This window comes from Ylistrum balloti, unplaced genomic scaffold (assembly GCF_031769215.1).
Source record: "Ylistrum balloti isolate Yb309-2 unplaced genomic scaffold, AGI_CSIRO_Ybal_v1 Utg369558, whole genome shotgun sequence".
Lineage (NCBI taxonomy): Eukaryota > Metazoa > Mollusca > Bivalvia > Pectinida > Pectinidae > Ylistrum > Ylistrum balloti.
The window spans coordinates 111685-131006 of record NW_026781860.1 but is presented as its reverse complement, the minus strand read 5'-3'; the positions used below and the strand labels follow the sequence as shown (position 1 = coordinate 131006).

At 34.1% G+C, this 19322-nt stretch overlaps 2 protein-coding genes across 2 annotated transcripts in view; one reads left to right on the top strand and one right to left on the bottom strand.

Annotated features, from left to right (window-relative positions):
* Positions 1-212: 212 nt before the first annotated feature.
* Positions 213-6814, bottom strand: LOC132563025 (bifunctional methylenetetrahydrofolate dehydrogenase/cyclohydrolase, mitochondrial-like). Its single transcript, XM_060228122.1, has 7 exons — positions 6726-6814; positions 4465-4652; positions 3546-3821; positions 3022-3129; positions 2404-2622; positions 2041-2192; positions 213-1519 (listed from the first exon to the last, which is right to left on the bottom strand). The coding sequence occupies exons 1-6, from the start codon at positions 6812-6814 to the stop codon at positions 2074-2076; spliced, it is 999 nt and encodes a 332-aa protein (XP_060084105.1). The 3' UTR covers positions 213-1519; positions 2041-2073.
* Positions 6815-6958: 144 nt separating this feature from the next.
* The window catches only part of LOC132556026 (RUN and FYVE domain-containing protein 2-like), a 55421-nt gene continuing 43057 nt past the window's right edge, over positions 6959-19322 (top strand). Inside the window, exons 1-5 of the mRNA XM_060220757.1 lie at positions 6959-7136; positions 15341-15511; positions 16443-16560; positions 18706-18810; positions 19081-19204. Coding sequence (XP_060076740.1) covers positions 6959-7136; positions 15341-15511; positions 16443-16560; positions 18706-18810; positions 19081-19204 — 696 coding nt within the window. The remainder of the gene's footprint in view (positions 7137-15340; positions 15512-16442; positions 16561-18705; positions 18811-19080; positions 19205-19322) is intronic.

Here is a 19322-nt window from a genome sequence, read left to right as displayed (position 1 = left end):
TTCTGTATTTATCAGAAATTTTCTTTATAAACCAGGTATTTAAACTTTGAAGTCTTAATACCTTGGAAATTGGAAATTGTTTACATATGAAACCTGCAATGAAAAAACAAATACAGCACTGCATTAGAGTTAGAATCAACAAAACAAGTACATTAAACTCATAACAACAAGATCTACATATATTTGTATGTAAAACATCGTTACATGTAAGTGACAGTAAAAAAAATGGTAAGACTTTAAAAATTTGGACAAAAAATAAACAAAAATAGATACTCATAGGCACTTGTTCATCATAGCACAGAAAAATCATCTGATGCGGACAGTAACATATCAAAATGAAAATTTACTATCGCCAATAACCGAAGTATATTTTTTCAATAATCTAATACATGAATATGTAATAATGAAAAACAGTTTTTTTCACTGGCAAATGCATAATTTCACTATTTAAAAACAATTAAAGGAATTTTGATCAAGACGTGAGATCATAATGCAACTGTGATATTCTGAATATTCCTCAACCTTCTTGATTCTAATTCTTCGACAATTTGGGTTAAAACTGCACAAAATCTACATAGGTATGTGTAACCTTGGGTATCATTGAGTCTCCAGCCTTCTGGCTTCATTATCTTGTCATCTTTCATATCACAGATACCCAAATGTAATTGAATCATGTTCTTTTTTGTTTTGCAATTATTAAGAAAATACTCACGTAGTGATGAAGCACATGAGATACTATAGCCTGCAGGTAAAAGTGATGAAATGTAGAGGATCACCCATGCTTCTTTCTTAATATCATCTATACTTATAAGTGTTGATCTGAATATCCAATACCTCAATAAAGTGTGCAAATATTCTGTCACTTATTTGGAAATAATATTCAACGGAAAGATGCTTTATATGAAGAATGTTAGAATTACTTTCATTGCAAAGCTTTAACTTAAAATGTCCGACTTCTGTCTAAATCTAGGTTATTCCCAAACCTAGTCATTTCAATGACCCGGCCACTATTTGTAAGTTTCTCTATTCTTCATTTTTGAAGGTTTCAATCTGGAAAAAAACTTTCTTTCACAAGTGGAAATATTTTTCTGATATCAGTAACAATGAAAAACAGTTATTTTATTTCATGAAAAAAATCCTGTTGTAACAATCACCAAAAAAAAAAACAAAAGGAGAAAAATGAAAGATGAACTTTAACTGGCAGTATCAACAAGCATAATCCAAGAAGAAGATTTTTCTGTGTAAACCTCATCACAATTTGCTTTATAATTAAAGAGTGTACACCCATCTCACCAGTGAGACGTATATAGTACAATAACCTGTATAATGTACAGTCCAATCAAAATTTCAAACATTACTCTTCATCATCATGAAACAAAAACATCTAACATAACAACTTCCATTTTTACATTATTTGAAAAATACGATACATTTCAACCTTATTCAGTCTGACCATTTTCCATCTCTGTGAAGTGACTTGTCGAAATATCATGCTGTTGTTGACTGTCTTTTATTGGTCCTGTAAAATCAGATTAAACCTGCTCAATCGTCTTTGTGATATTTTCAGAAAGTGAGGTAATTATAGTCAATATAAATATATTCCAAAAATAGATTTTCCTTTTTTTCCCTTTTTTTTCCCTTTTACATGGATAATATGAAAATTGGACAATTAAGTATTGTACAAATATGAACTATCTATGTAACAAACCAATGATTAACTGATTGAAACAGAATATGATTGAAGATTTCAATATATGTTTAATGATGAAGACTAGGACTGACAGATAGACAGAAAACCAATAGAATCCTCTTGTACTAGCAGTGAAAGATTTCTTAAATACACTATATCAAATCTGCTCCCTACATTTCCAGGATAGATAAAAAAAATCTTGAATTTTGAGATTTTGGCTTGAAGATAATTTTTAGACAGATTTTCATTCTCAGAATGGAAAAACATTTCTTTTATGGTAGTTGACAGTATGTACTATAACTGAATATTTAAGTAAGCATGCGACATCTCTCACACTGAAGTTCACCTACCAGGGAGAATACAAGTCTAAGTATAATGTGTGGTCAGTCAAAAGTGATCTCCTTCTTGTAAGCAGAGAGGGTGTTTTTCATCAACATAGCCACAGTGATGGGTCCAACACCGCCAGGTACAGGGGTGATGTAGCCTGCTTTCTCAGATACACCTGTAAAACAGACACCTAAATATAGACCTTTGTTCAAAAATCTAAACAGAAGGCATTTGCTCTGAAAGACATTTTCTTAAAAACTCTTTCCAATAACCAATCATATCAAAGAATATGTTTCAAAGCATGAGCCATGATGTAATTTATACAAGCGATGCATCAAGTTTCTTAATAAAATGTTGCATATCAACTAATTGTGTAAGAAGCTTACCATCGAAATCGACATCTCCAACAAGCTTCATCTTGCCGGTAGCCTCGTCCTTGACCCTGTTAATACCAATATCAATGACGGCCACTCCTTCCTTCACCATGTCAGCTGTGATCAGGCCTGGGATTCCGACCGCAACCACCAAAATGTCTGCTGTCTTAGTGAACACTCTGAGCTGTTCTGGAGGTGTGTAACGGTGGCAGATGGTAGTTGTAGCATCACCTGGAAGTTACAGTTACAGTGACTGTTGTGTGGCCATGTACATGGATACATGTGTTCACATCAGAAACATTTCAGAACCAGTCAGTATTTTGTTAATTCTTTAAACAGCACTGAGAATGTCTTCTCAGTTGACAATCAAATGACTTATATCAGTTGTTCAGTTCTACAGAGAGGATCTGTTTAAGAAAAGCAACACTTAATTACAATATTGAGTTATGCTCTGAAATTAACTGCAGAGCATACATATATTTATGTAGGACTTTTGACTTAAATCAATATGCATTACTTCTTGACAATTTAAGGAACAGTCTCCTGTCTAAAGTGGCACAACTGAAAAAAATTTGTGTTGTTCAGCCTTCACATACTAAGTATGTGATATGCCTAATTTCATTGACTTACCTGCCTTGGTTTCATATATACCATCAGCATGTAGCAACATAGCTAAAGGCATTCCAACATTCTTGGAGCGGCCACACACCACTGCATTTTTACCAAACGTCTCTATACCTGGTATAAAAACAAAATCAGGTGACACTAAAATTTAACATCCACACTGACAAGTCATACAGTCTGTTATAGTACGTAAAAGACCTGATTACCTTATTAGGGACAGTACGTCTTTCCCTAATTCTGAATGTAACTTGAAAAATCATAGGTTGGTTATTTCCTAAGACATTGTTAAATGTAACTTATAGGCTTTGTGAGCTTTGTGCTCTAACTTACATTCTTAGTATCTAGTTTGTACTTTCAACTTGTGTTATTATTAAGATTCTATCTACATTTAAACTTAAAGTAAAGTATCATGCATCTGAAGTTATCATAAAAAAAGACACATTCTAAGTAATAGACTTTATCCTAGCCTCGTTTAACGAATGAAGACAGGTGTATGAATATTCCTACTAGGTGATACAAATCTTACTAACCTGACCTGCGGAGAATCTCCATGACCCCAGCAGGTGTTGCAGGCACAAATGACTTCTGGTCTGAACAGAATTTACCAATGTTGATAACATTGAATCCGTCAACGTCCTTACTGGGATGGACAGCGTTACAAACCTTCCGCTCCGTAATGTGTTCAGGGACAGGCAGCTGGACCAACAGTCCATCCACCTCGTCACTGTCATTCTTTTCTTGAATCAGGGACAGGAGGTGTTCCTCTGTCGTCTCCACCGGTAGATTTATCTTCTCACTAGTGATCCCTACAAAACATCTGACCAATTACTAACTTTTTTGCTGATTTTTTTTGTTTCTAGCTTTTCTTTAATCCTTATTTTGATAAATAAATTTGAGAACCTTCAGATTTAAAATTCCAATGTGTTTATTCTTCAAGATATTGCGCAGGAAAGATTATCAATAAACATAATGAAATATTTGTTGTTTTTTGTCGTTTTATTTTCCAATGTGTTTATTCTTCAAGATATTGCGCAGGAAAGATTATCAATAAACATAATGAAATATTTGTTGTTTTTTGTCGTTTTATTTTTTGACGAATACATAAACTTAATTGATTTCCCTATACCATTCCACTTATTATCACAGCTGATTTTTAGTGACTTCCTTAATTTCAAATAACTTTAAAATTATACATTTTCCTGGGGGTCAAAGTTCAGTTTTTTTTTTTGTTTACATCACATAAAGATCTCCATTTCATAAAAGTTGCATACAATGCATTAAGATACCAGCAACTTAATGTTATTTTATTCAACATACACAGAACCTTCGTTACAGTAAATGTTGATGATACAATTTTAAAATTCTTTTTGTCTACCAAAGCTTTCAACTTCTCAGACATCTTTGTGATGTGTTCTGACTATCTATCACAATTGCCAAGGGCTAATTTACCTGTGTATTTGCATGCCTTAATTTTATTGGATACATAGGCCTTGCTAGCAGGGTCCTCTCCAACCTGTATCACACAGAGATTTGGGGGGCGTCGTCCTTCAGCTACAAAACCTTCAATTTCTGCCTTAACTTCATCTTTCATATCTTTTGCAATTGCAACGCCATCCAGAATTTTGGCTGCCGTTAGTCTGAAACAGTATAATATATGCATATTTCAGAAATGTTCTGAACAGATTCCGATGGAATTTAGTACAATCTGAAACTACTGTCACCAAGTTAAATCCTAGTCTAGCATTTCTGGAAGGCAGACTGAATTAACAGTAATATGTGAGTGATTACAGAAATTTTAATATCTTATATGTATTTGAGTATATTGCTTCTATTCCTACGAACCCGAGAGATGAAAAAGTTGGTATTCAATCATGATGATGATCAAAGACTGATCAAATCAGTAGGCTCTAGCAATGACCATAATGTAACAGAAGAAGAAGAAAAGTAGAAGAAAAAGAAGAAGAAGAAGAAGAATAAAAGAAGAAGAAGAAGAAGAAGAAGAAGAAGAAGAAGAAGAAGAAGAAGAAGAAGAAGAAGAAGAAGAAGAAGAAAGAAGAAGAAGAAGAAAGAAGAAGAAAGAAAAAAAGAATAAAGAAGAAAACTAAAGGTGAAGAAGAAGAAGAAGAAATGAAGAAGAAGAAGAAGAAGAAGAAGAAGAAGAAGAAGAAGAAGAAGAAGAAGAAGAAGAAGAAGAGAAAAAAAAGAAAAAGAATAAAGAAGAAAACTAAAGGAGAAGAAGAAGAAAGAAACGAAGAAGAAAGAAAAAAAGAAGAAAAAGAACAAGAACAAGAAGAAGAAGAAGAACAAGAACAAGAAGAATGAAGAAGAAGAAAAAAAGAAGAAAAAGAATAAAGAAGAAAACTAAAGGAGAAGAAGAAGAAAGAAACGAAGAAGAAGAAGAAGAAGAAGAAGAAGAAGAAGAAGAAGAAGAAGAAGAAGAAGAAGAAGAAGAAGAAGAAAACTAAAGGAGAAGAAGAAGAAAGAAAACTAAAGAAAGAAGAAGAAGAAGAAGAAGAAGAAGAAGAAGAAGAAGAAGAAGAAGAAGAAGAAGAAGAAGAAGAAGAAGAAGAAAGTGAAAAAGAAGAAAAAGAATAAAGAAGAAAACTAAGAAGAAGAAGAAGAAGAAGAAGAAGAAGAAGAAGAAGAAGAAGAAGAAGAAGAAGAAGAAGAAGAAGAAGAAGAAGAAGAAGAAGAAGAAGAAGAAGAAGAAGAAAGAAAAAAAGAAGAAAAAGAATAAAGAAGAAAACTAAAGGAGAAGAAGAAGAAAGAAACGAAGAAGAAGAAAACTAATTAAAAGAAACAAAAGAAATATATATTGACATGTATGTATATCTATTTTCAAAACTATATTGATACCATAGATTTAAGGCTAGCTATGTCCAAGATTATGGTTATTTGGAAGCACCAAAAAAAAGAATGTGTTTTGTAAGGATATTACTTATGTATATTAGAGAGGCATTCATCTGTGACAAAATCTAACCTTAACTGTCACCATAGAAAGTATTGTATTGATAAAGGTCGGTTAGCTTTCTGAACCACTTACCTGTATTTTGGAAATTATTTTATTTTAATATTTCAAAGCATACTGATCACTATTTCCATAGTTTTAACAACTAAATATGTATACCATGAATACTTCATTAATTCGGAATTGCACACAAACAATAATCACATTTATTAATTTGGCAAAAAAAGCAACCCAAATAACAAAGTTTTATCGTTTCTGATCAGACTTCATGCACTTGAGTCTTGGCCACTGGTTGTTAATAGCTTTACTCGGAACGATATCAACATAATAGGGCGGACAGCTTTCAATTGAATTCATTTTTAATAGACACGTGTACGGTGTTCTATGTTTTATATGTGTATCTCACCGGCTGATAAGTCCAAAGGGAAGTAACTCGTGTTATTTTAGGACTGCAAAAAATATTCCATTACAACAGTGGAAATTTTTTGAATTGTAATTCACTGAGCACAAACTTTATAACATGTCAGCCAAATCAGATACATACATGTTTTAAATTTACACATAAATACGTATGAATCTGAGAGGAGGAACACCCACACATGAATGTTGAAATATATTGAAGCAAAAGCACGATCGCCGGAGGTGAAATCGCTTGAGAGCCTGTGCACATGTGTACAATTTAAGATGTGTGTTATCTCTGATGAACTAATTAATTTTCTTGAATTATGTAAATTATACCCACCTGCTTGTTGTGCAAATTGCTTTACTAGTCGAAGCATCCAGCGATTTGCGGCTGAGCCTGCAAAACGTCTGTAAAATCTTCCTTGACATCTTGTGGTTTTCTTCAGGGCAACCCTATTTTTAGATCTGGAAACGTGCTGCAAGCGACAGTGTCACTTTGACGCTTGTTGTGAAAATTGACCATTCAAAGCAAACGCTGCAATGATTGTTGGGTTTTTGATAACTCTTACAAACATGGCGACTTCCGTATCAAAACAAGAAGACTCTCCATCCTCCCCTAAGGACGCTGACAGCGATGCACCAAAACCGATAGCAAATAAAAACTGGCCAGAGCCAGTCGTTGCCTCTAGCATGTCAAGCATATTTAGTATGCTTACAGAGAAAAAACCAGAAAGGAAATTAAAGCGGCCACGTAAGTGTGTTTACAAAAAACCCTTAATGATGATCGTAAAAATATAAGCATGATTATTGTCCGTTTGGGTGGAAAATGCATACATACGACATAGATCTACACCGAACCACGATGGACCAGTTATTTGAAATAAAGTGCACCTATAATTTTTGGCCTACACAAAACACTGACGATACTATGTGACACTTTTATAAACTGATTATGACCACTTTCATTAATGTCCAACAAGGATGACATTGTCATTTTTCTTAATTTTTTCGACATTTTTCTCATTAAGTCAAGGTGACAAACCATTATAATTAGAAAGAAGTTTTGTCGGTTTTGAAATAATAGAAAAGAAACAAACTTATAGATAATTGTTCTTAATAGTTTAATTAAAAATGATGAAATAACATGTTTGTCCAAATGTATGTACACTGGTTTGATAAAAATGTCCATTAATATGGATTTTAAAATAATGGCAGCATTTGCAGCCACTGCTTAAAAAAATGTATGTTTATATATATCTATAATGCAGGGGCCTTGAATTGTTCATACTGACATGCATCTCTTTGACAATTTAAGATAATAAATAATTTGATATTACAATGGTTATTTGTAAAGTCTTTCTTTGCATTTAAGAATTTTTTTGTCATTCATGTCAGATTCTTGTATATACATACGGAGCTATTCATCAATATTAATTGAACTTTGATAATAAAAAAGCATTATTGTTGCTCAGAGAAAATCTTGGAAATTGTATGCATGTTACGAAATGACTATTTGGTACCAGTTTTCCAATTACACTGTGTGTAAAAATCTGCAAATATCGTAACAGTTTTTATATGTTGTAAAATCTGTTTACATTATAGAAATCTTACATACTTAAGCCAAATTTTAAAAAAATTAAGAGAGTATGTGATGTGTCATTAATTATAGATTTTTATTTCTTTACTACTTCTGTAATTTCTATTCCATTCATATCTGAAGTTAATAAGACCATATTTTTAGGTGAAACTTATAGTTTACAGGGATCAAAATTATTGTTTTAATCTGAAAACAACTTCTACTTAAAGTATGCCATGTATATTACACATTGCTTGAAAAGTGCATAAAGTTCATATTTTTAGTTATTTGATTTGCTTGTAGTGCCCATCCCAAATTTATTGTGCAAGTTTTATGGCTCTTTATAGGTGTACATGCTTATTGCCCCTTGTATAACTGCATGACATAAAGATTCAGTGTACTAATGGCATTGCTGTTTATTTATCAATCTAACTACCTATTTTTTCATTCTTACATGGAGACTACACAATGTGTATAACCAATGTGATCATGACATTTCCATTTACCCCGCCTCCTCCCGCCCCCATCTCCGCCTCCTCCCGCCCCCATCTCCCCCTCCCCCCCCCTCCCCCCCAAAAAAATCTTTTCTTATTTTTCATTAGTGTGAATGAAAATGGATCATTTTGTTCCCCATTTATGAATTTATGACTGATGCCGACTTACAATAAGTCGACCTATTTAGCATGAAATAATGAGAACTAAGGTTTAAAAAGCATATTTTTTTGTGTACTACCAATTTACACTGAGCCTATGATTTACACTCACATCTTCTCCCTCCCCAATTAGTGTATTAACTTATTTCATTAATGCAGCATTTTAAGGTTCATTTTATTGATAAATTGCAGAAATGCATGCTAAAACAAAAATGTTGACTCATAATTTGCTAAAAATTTATTCAGATTACTAATGTTATTACCAAGTAGTGAAGAAAAATAGTTATCCCCTTCCCATTGTTAAACTGTTCAGCAAAAATTTGTAGAAATATTGCCTTTCTGATAAAACATGAAGCATTATTTTGTCCTTTTCCAGAAATTATAGGATGTATTTGATTAAATTTGAGTTACAGCAGATCATTCTTGAAAAGTACAAGTATATACATTAATAGACAACATAACAATTGAAGTTAAAGAAGAGAAATAAATATTATGTAAACAAAATATTTGCCCTAATCTCAGACTTGTGATAACCATGGTTTCCAATTCAAAAAATGCTAAAAGTGCTGAAAAATCACTAATTTAAACCAAAAACTACACCTCCATTTGAGGAATTCATTAGTAATAGTCTGTCAGAAAGTGAATGACACTGTCCCGGTAACAAATTACTCAACGTTTCAGCAAATGTCAACTCAAAATGGCTTCCTAACAAGAACATTTGTGGCCATGATGACACTACTGCCTGTAAAGCTAGCTTTTGTTGTGGAGACACAGATAAATGGTAATCCCAAACACCACGCAAATATATTATTCTGAAAAAATATGAAGCCCTACAATATCCACTTCAACACTGACCATACCAATTTTAGTGAGGATTTCATTCATAAATTTTGTTAAAAGCCTTTACAATGGGGTAATCCAATGAAGAGAAAAATCGTCCTTGGCCACACGGAGAAGATGTGTACTTTTTTATTTCCTGAAACATATAACAAGGAAAACCTTAAGTAAAAGCAAAATGAGCATGGGCTTGCATAGATATCGTCTCCACCTACTCATCTTTTTCTTTCAATGTAAATCTGCTGAAGGGTTCATGTGATATCTTGTACAATAGGCTCTAACCTGCTGTGTAATCCTATTGATTTTTATCAATGAAATACTCTGAAATGAAAAATATCTTGTACACAAGCTTTTCATATCAAAAGTGGTCAGTAGTGACCTTCAAGCTTTAACCTTGACCGCTGGCGACCAAAATATAATCAGGTGTAGATCTAGGTAGGGTAATGGTATTTTGTTAAGAGAAACTTACTCTGTCCATTGGTTCAAGAGATATCTTGTACGCAAAAGGTTTTCACGGACAGACACATGCAAGGACGGACAGACTACTATTACTACATTGGTGTAATGTGATTAAGTAATACCCCCACTCATACCCTCCACCCCCCAACCCTTACTGTGATTTTGTCATGACAGTGGGCAGTAGCAAATTAGAGTATGGGACAACGGTAACAAGGTGTGTGACCAGGAAGCCTAGTTGCAATTTGGTACAGCATCGGTCTAGATTTCAGAGGGTCCTTGGTTTGAACTTAATGGGTCTGGCATCTTTTTTTCTGCACCTCTTACACATATAAGATGCATTGTTTAATATACTGCTAACTTTTACTGGAAAGCTTCTGCTGTCCTTTTCATACAGTATAGAGATATATGGAACAAATCATTCTCAATGCTGTGGTGATTTTCATGGTAATCACAATGTCTCTGGGGTGCTGGGGTTCTGTACACCCGTACAGTGGTCATTTTTGTGTACCTGTTGCCTATTCTGTTCTCAGGTGTCTGGAACCATTGGAAAATTCATGGTTGAGATATGTTCATGGGCCAATTAATTACTACTACATAATTATTAGGCTTCAGAAACTCTACCTGGTAAGAGAGCTGACATCAGCTATGTCAAAGGATTAAAAATATCCATATTCTCTATTATCCTCTTCTGGATTATAAGCTGCTGCATTTCCCCCGATGGTCAGACGTGCCGCTTATATACTGATGCGGCTTACATGTAGATGTAAAAATAAAAGCTTATATCTTGACATCAGTTCTGGACCATTATGTATTTCCAAACGGCCATTTTGTAAAGGTGTATCACATGCACTATTGACCTGCATGACCTTGCACCCTTATAATTTTGGTTTATGTGACATGTCACACCTCGAGAAAAATGTTTAAAAATAGTGATTTAAACCAAGGATACCAGTAGTTAAGTTGTTATACAGCAATATAAATAATTTATATGTTTTATTATTTCTTTAATTTTATTATAACCTTGAACAAAGATAATCTTCAATTTTTTTCTGTTTTTGAATTGCTATCTTTAGAAAAGATTGAATATTATGATGGCAATCTTTTATCACTAGTAATGTGTAATGCCCAAAGGCTGGACCAAGTGAGCTTGATACCATCAATTGTATTATTGAAAGTATGGGAATCATTGTAATACAATCAGCGAATTTCAACAGTATCCAATGTTTTCATCATAATGATGTTGACTGTCAGGCATAGTGCTTTGACTGCCATCTCGTAATTGTTCATACAATCAGTCTTTTGATATAGTTAGAATAAATGATGGATACAGTGCCATTGTCTCAAATGTGTTACACGGCTCAACAGCTTTTCTGATAAGATCGAATGTTGAAGGAAATTTCCATCACCAGGTTCTCAAGTTATACACTTGCTGCAGACAATCTCCTTGCAGACATGCATGCAATAATTGATTTATGCTTTGAATACTGAACAAATGGTAAAAAATAACTCCAATTAGATGATCATTAATTCATTTCATTTTTGTTTGTTTGTGTGTGGTACTTAATTATCTTTCTGACTATTTCCCAGTTAAATGATAGCTCTTTTTGCAATGGAACATTAAATTGAGCATCATTACATTACCTGACAATTATTTTTCATTCCGACAGCCAATCATAATGACTGAATCATTTTGCAGGGTTCTTATTATTTTTTGTACCTGTAAACCTGTTTTGTTAAAACTAATTATATGCAAACTCTACTCAACATCAGGTTATTTAATTGGATTTAATGTTGAGGGTTTTGTTTTACTTCATCAATCATCAGGTGTTTGTTTTGATATTGCTGTTTTTGTTGAATTTATAGATACTAGTAAAAAGAAAGTCTGTGGTAAAGTTTCTTCAGCGCATGTTTGTTTTTTCACGGTGGGATAAATTGAAGAAGGTGATTCAGTCTGTCATTTTAATAAAGTGCCAGGGTTGAAAATTAATTCATTTAATTATTTATTAGCCCACCTGGCTTTGAAAGCCAAGTGAGCTTATGCCGTGGTACATCATCTGTCATCCACCTGTCAATCCAGCATCCATCTGGCTTCTGTCTGTCTGATGTCAACTTTTGTGCTGGAACAACTGCTCAATAACCAACAGGCCCAATGTCATGGTGTTTGCAAAAAGAAATGACCTTGACCCATATTCATGGTACTGGGGTCAAATTTGTTAAAATCTTTAAATTACTTTTATGGTTTACCAAAGGGACAAGAAAGAGCATTGTATTTGGCTGATAGGTTCCTATGATGAAACCGCACAAAGTTTGCAAAAAGAAATGACCTTGACCCATATTCAAGGTAACAGGGGTCGAAATTGTTAAAATTTGTAAAAGACTTCTTCTGGTAAACCAAAAGTCAAAGTAGCATATATTTTGTGGAAAGATGTTTCTAGTTCAAAGCGCGTCAAATTTCAAGGAAAAATAGAAATGCCATTTACCTAAAATGCAGATCATAACTGTCGCTGTTTAGAGTTAATTATTAGAAGCTGTTTATTTTGAAAATTGATTGCAATTTATTCGATGTGTCCACTATGAATGCCAATGGTTTATTTGATAATGTATTTGTGATAAACGCTAAATTCTGTTTGATGAACACAGAATACCAGGTGAGTGATGTAGGCCCATGGGGCCTCTTGTTTATGCTAATTGTTTTTTAGCAATTAATCAGTTATTTGCTACAATAAGATTATTAGCTTTATTTTTACCAGATGTACAAATTTCATATCAAACATTTTTTTCCACTTTGAAGCACTTAGGATGCATTTAGATAAGATTGAATAAATATGTGAAGTTGTTACAATTTATTCTATTATTATCTTATTTAATGAATTACAGTAATAGATAATATGGTGTTTAAATGTAATCCGCCCAGTTGTGTATGTATAGCTATAGGTTAATGGTATTTTAGATAGTTTTCTACAAAATATACCGGTATGTATTTTCATAAGTTGCCAGGTACTAGTTTTTTCTCCGTAAACTTTCGCTTTCCTCCACCACCAAAATCTTGCATGTCCTTAAATGACCACTGCCAGTCATAAGATGTAAAACAACAATTAAGTGGACTAAAATGAATCATTTTTGCAGTTACATTTATCATTTCTTTTTATTTACTTTTTGTTTAAATATGATAAAATTATTGAGTGTTTGAGATTTGTTGACATGTCATTAGAAACTGACTAGAATAAAAATTCTGCATTTGATTTTAATTACAGTTACTCTGGCCTTATAAAGCATAGCCTGCTGTATATTATATATTTCAATGTATATACATGTAACACAATGTGACTCTATGACTGATATGGTAAAAATCTCCTCTCACCTTGTCATGTTACATATAATGTAATATTCCAGCCATTATAAACCTACTAACAACATCAATATGATGAAGCTGATGTTTTTTCTAGCTTCTACGTCTGTTAGGAATGTTTCGGTGGCTGAGTGCTGACTGCAGCAGAGCTAAATCAGGCTCGCTAGAACTCTCTGGTTCTATGTTCAATGTGTACAGGCAAGCATTGCTGCTTCTAGCCAATATATTGATTTTTTTGCTTCTGGTAATATCCATCCAAGATGGCTGAAGAGACAATATATCTGTGCAATTTCCGAGTCTCTGTTGATGGAGACTGGCTTTGTTTACGGGAATTATCCGATGTTCAGTTAGAGGTGGATGATGACGATATGGTGTCACCTGTTATCACACCGGTGTCTCCAGACGATGGTGAGAATTCCAACACAGCTGCCAACATGTGGTTGTGCAGGGTAGATGCTGTGTGCAAGCATCCAGCCATGTTCTATCAAATATTATCATAATGTTTTCTTCTGTATACAATGTTTCTGGAAATTTCGTGAGAATATCGTCAATTTTCTTGAAAAATTGTCTTTGATTTTGTAAATCAAATTGCATGCTTTCCATTAATGATCGTTTCACTTCCTGTCAATGCATTTTCATTAAACATGTAAACACATTGTGATTGCTGTTTATTGAATTCAAAAGGTCAAGCAGATGATTATCCTGAGATTTAGTGCAATGTGTGGTACGAGGGTAATAGAGTGATGTGTATGATCAGTGCATGTATTTTCAAATTATGGACTTAATGACCTTTTTTATACGTATGATTGATTTGCGTATTGTGGTTGGCCGCAATGCCTAATTGAATGCTGTTGTTTGGCTCGAATGATAAACAAGCTGGTTACAGTGTTTATTTTCAGTTTGATAGGAAATCAATTTCTTAGCCACTGCTGGTGTTGCTTGAGATAATTGTCTTGCATTAACAGTCATGGATACTAAACCCTAATGTTGTATAATGCTTGTAACATGTAATGGTGTTGGAGACAGAGCGGTGACACAGCATTAAATATCAAAAACCAAAAATACCATCTGGTAGAAACATTAACACTATGTACATGATTTTAGAAATTTCACTGTACGACTGGAGGCAACAGATCTACAAAAATCGAGTTTTAACATATTCTTTATCATCCAAAGTATTTTGACTGAGAAATGTTTTGTACAAAGTTTTTTTTCCAGTAGGCTTTTATTAAAGCTATAAAAAATTCTCTATGAAATTGACGCCTTCTGAAAGGCCACTGGTCTGAGCTCGGGTTTGGATGTATATTTATGTACATATACCTTAGTCATCTTTCTAAACAAAATGTTGACTTTGTTTGTGCTTAATGGTAAACATATAGTTTATTTGTACCTTTCCTGATGTGAAATAATACCTGAACTTGTCATTTACAGATATCGATGATAGGTCGTAAAAGAATTTTCAGTGTGTACTGATAATCATAGCTCTCAACAACTGAATGTTTCTAACTTTTTTGGTCAGAATATACTGATATTGTACTGGATAGGGAAAAAAGGAAATGTAATATAGATATATAGTTAAAGAGGATGCAGCATACATTAGAAACTTAAAAACATGCAATTTAATTTTTTTTTCTTTTTCTTTTTTTTTTTTAATTTCACTGATGTCATGATGATGATGGTGATGATGATGGTGATGATGATGATGATGATGATGATGATGATGATGATGATGATGATGATGATGATGATGATGGTGATGATGATTGGTGATGATGATGATGATGATGATGATGATGTTGATGATGATGATGATGATGATGATGATGATGTTGATGATGATGATGATGATGATGATGATGATGATGATGATGATGATGATGATGATGATGATGATGATGATGATGATGATGTTGATGGTGATAGTGATGATGACGATGATGATTATGGAGATGCTGATTTTCCTATGTCATTATATACTAGTACCGTCAACTTAATCAAGTTGTTGAAATTATTTGCTGTGTATTACTGTACATTGCCTCTCTTATTAAGTTAGATAATTCCAAATCTAAAATTTCCTTCAGGTCGCGACCCCAAGACAATAGAGAGGGCTAATCTACTGAATATTTGTAAACTTGTCATCAAAGAACTGCTGGACTCTTCATTATCACACGGTCGCATGCTGGACGATGAACATGTCCCACTTCAGCAGTTCTTCGTTGTCTTGGAGCATGTACTGCGTCATGGAATCAAACGTAAGTCATTGATTTAACTCTGTAATTAATCTTATAATATCTTATAATTTATTAATGTGGTTCATGAAATCTGCAAGAGAATTAAAAACTATTACACCATTATTAAAACCAGTAAATCTAAATAACTGAACAATTCTGTTACTAATACAGTGAAAACTGCTTAATATCATGTGCCATTTCTTAGGAGAAAATGTGATAATAACCAGAACATGACATTAACCAAAGTGACATTAAGTGGTTTCTAATATACAATATACAAAAAAAATTACCTGATTCATATTTCTAATTAAGTCATGCCTGGTTATATTCCTATGCATATACAATCCGTAGAATAACAAATCAATACTTTACATTTCCTGTAATAAGCCCACCACCAGACCTTTTTATTAGTAAGAAGTAATGTTGGCAACCTGGATTTATTGTAAAGTCAATTTGATATTGATACAATGAGTGTGATCTAAATCCCTGAACAGAAACAATTCTAGAATTTCCTCTGATGGGTTGTTCAAATTCTGATGGGTATATATTTTGTCTTCCTGTGGTGAAGAAGAGGCAAACCTACAAAACTTTAGTATGATAATAATAAACGTAATTTATTTTACAACAATTGTGAAGCAAGTTTTTCCAGCTTATTTTAATCACTGTTGTTGCCCGGGTTGTAAGGTTTTGGGAGGAAAATCCATGTGGTTAGGCAGATGACCCTTACCTTTTCATGTCTATTCTGGGAATCGAACCCCGGAAGGCTAGATGAAAGGTGAGTGCGTTATCTCTGCACCACCTGACCACCCATACTTCAGTGTTTCAGTATATACTTTACCTCTGGTTTTTGTGTCCACATTGGCATTTAGTTCTGTTTATCAGAAAATGTATAAAACATATATATGTAGCATAGCTACACCAGCTGAGTTGTGATTTTTTTTTTTTTTTGTAGCAAGGAAAGGTTTACTACGGGACAAAAAGGACTTCTGGTGTGTTCTGGAGATGGTGGAGAAGCTTGTCCCAGAGGCATCAGAGATCAGCACCAGTGTGAGGGATATGCCTCATATAAAGTAAATCATGAGATAATTTGGTTATCTTTTACATCTCCTTGCAGGGCTCTCAATCTGCCAGATTTGGGGCCGATTCCCAATGCAAAATGTTATCTTTTTTTTCCCAATTTAGACCCCAAGTTTTCCCAATTCTAAGGAAAACGCTGCTATTTTTCCCAATTCGAAGGGCCCCAGTCCCAAAATGGGGTGTGAGAGCCCTGCCTTGCCATTTTCGTCATTGGGGTGGGGGTTGGGAAGGGGAGGGTGGGCGGCTGCATATCCTGTTACCTAGGTCTATCTCATTCCATAGTGTCAGTGATGTAGTTCTGGTAGACACTGTCCTATTCAGAATCAATGTGTCATATCTTAAAAATTTTCAACAGATGTGATTCTGATTTATGTATTTACCATGGTATCATGGACACCACCATACTACCCAGTAGGTGGTCATCAATTAAGGTTAAAGGTTAAAGGTCACATTTGACATCTTTGGCAAATTCATCAAACAATATGATACTTATATATGTTTGGAAGTCGGGGAATTTAGACATGTTGTAGTTGAGCAAAAGTTGTTTTCTAGTGTCATTTGGTGGATGGAGGTTATGTTGTAACCCATGTCCGTCCCATCCTGTCACATCATATAGCCATGCCATAAAGAATCAATGTCATATTGAGAAAATCTTCCAACAGAATTGGTTCATATTTTTTCTATTTACACCATAGTATCACGACATCAAGTTTTACACCCTATAATATTAGGGCAGTCATTTTGATGTTTTCTAGTTGAATCAATGCTGTATTCAAGTGTGAAAGTCATGTGATTTGGTACAAACTTTATCTTAATGGTAGAAGTTCTTTGGAGTATTCTAAGCAAGTCTTGCATTGTTCTAACGTGAAGTCAAATTGGACAGAAAACTTTATAATTTTTATCTAAATCTTAAGAAGAGTTCAGAAAATCACTAAATTAGAGAAGTAAGTCAGTTCCTATTGGTGGGTATTAGAAGGATAAGGTCCTTAGATTTTTTAGCCCACCATCTAATAGATGGTGGGTTATTCAAATCGCCCTGCGTCCGTGGTCCGTCTGGTGGGTATTAGAAGGATAAGGTCCTTAGATTTTTTAGCCCACCATCTAATAGATGGTGGGTTATTCAAATCGCCCTGCGTCCGTGGTCCGTCTGTCTAGGTGTCTGTCCGTCCGTAAACAATTCTTATTACCGCTATTTCTGGAAAAGTACTGGATGGATCTTTCTCAAATTTCATATGCAGGTTCCCCTTGGTCCCTAGTTGTGCATTGTACCTTTTTTGGACTGATTCGAATTCAAGATGGCCGACAGGCAGCCATCTTGGATTTTGGAAGTAAAAGATTGTTACTGCTATTTCTTGGAAAGTACTGGATGGATCTTTCTCAAATTTCATATGCAGTTTCCCCTTGGCCCCTAGTTGTGCATTGTACCTTTTTTGGACTGATTCAAATTCAAGATGGCAGACAGGTGGCCATCTTGGATTTTGAATGTAAAAGTTTGTTATTGCTATTTCTTGGAAAGTACTGGATGGATCTTTCTCAAATTTCATATGCATGTTCCCTTTGGTTCCAAGTTGTGCATTATACCTTTTTGGACTGATCCGAAATCAAGATGGCTGACAGGCAGCCATCTTGGTTTTTGAGAGTAAAATCTTGTTACTGCTATATCTGAGGAAGTACTGGATGGATCCTTCTGATATTTCATAGATATTGGTTTCCCTTGGTCCCTAGTTGTGCATTGTACCTTTTTTGGACTGATTTGAAATCAAGGTGGCCCACAGGCAGCCATCTTGGATGTCGACAATAATACAGCACAAGCATATTGTCCATTATCCACCTGTAACTGACTGCTATCTAATAATACTTTGGGATCTTTTTCAAATGATATTTACTAATAGGTGCTTAATAAAAATATCTTGTGCCATCATTGAGTACATTCAATGAAGACCAGTTCATGAACATTTACAACACCTGTAACAAACAAACAAAATGAAAAAAATCTTCAAGAACTGAAAACAGATCCTCAAATGGTGGGCGCCAAGATCCCTCTGGGATCTCTTGTTGAATGATGAAGATTAACCAGACTCTGCATGATGTACTGAGTAATTGTTGAGTATGTCCTTTCTCTGTCCTTTGTATCACAGAACTCCTCTTGGACGTGCCAGAGCCTGGCTGAGGCTGGCCACCATGCAGAAAACTTTAGCAGACTACTTTAAAGTACTGATGGAAAAAAAAGATGTAGTTCTGAGGTATGATGGGTGTAACAATCAAATCATGACAGCAACTTCACTGTTATGAAATATAGTCAACTAACAAATTTTCTACATAATGTCATATTTATCTGCCTCACTTTAGCTTATAAAACAACTGTAGCTTCCAAATTTATAAATAAACTTAAGTTTGATTATACTACACTGGAATTCCTTTGTATTGAATTATATCCTACTTCTGATCATACTTGACTTTCATTCTTCTCAATTGTGTATAACATACTTTAACTGTAAAAATATGTTTTTTAGCGAGTTTTATGACCCGGGGGCAATGATGATAGAGGACGAAGGTATGGTGATTGCTGGACTTTTGGTTGGACTAAATGTGATTGACTGTAATATTTGTGTAAAGGAAGAGGATCTTGATCAGCCTGTAAGTTAAAGATTTAATTGGACATGTTGCCATGGCAACTGAACTTAGTTAAAAAAAAAGAAAGAGTTTTAGACTGAGCTCTTTGAAACATGTTAGTAACAATAACCATGGAATGAAG

Bases quoted from the DNA above. Each gene is read 5' to 3' on its own strand.
- LOC132563025 (XM_060228122.1), bottom strand. From the start codon at position 6,814: ATGTCAAGGAAGATTTTACAGACGTTTTGCAGGCTCAGCCGCAAATCG. The intron at 3,822-4,464 runs GTAAATTAGCCC...GATGTTTTGTAG, and splicing joins TAAGGCATGCAAATACACAG to GGATCACTAGTGAGAAGATA. The intron at 2,193-2,403 runs GTAAGCTTCTTA...TCTGTTTTACAG, and splicing joins TGGAGATGTCGATTTCGATG to GTGTATCTGAGAAAGCAGGC.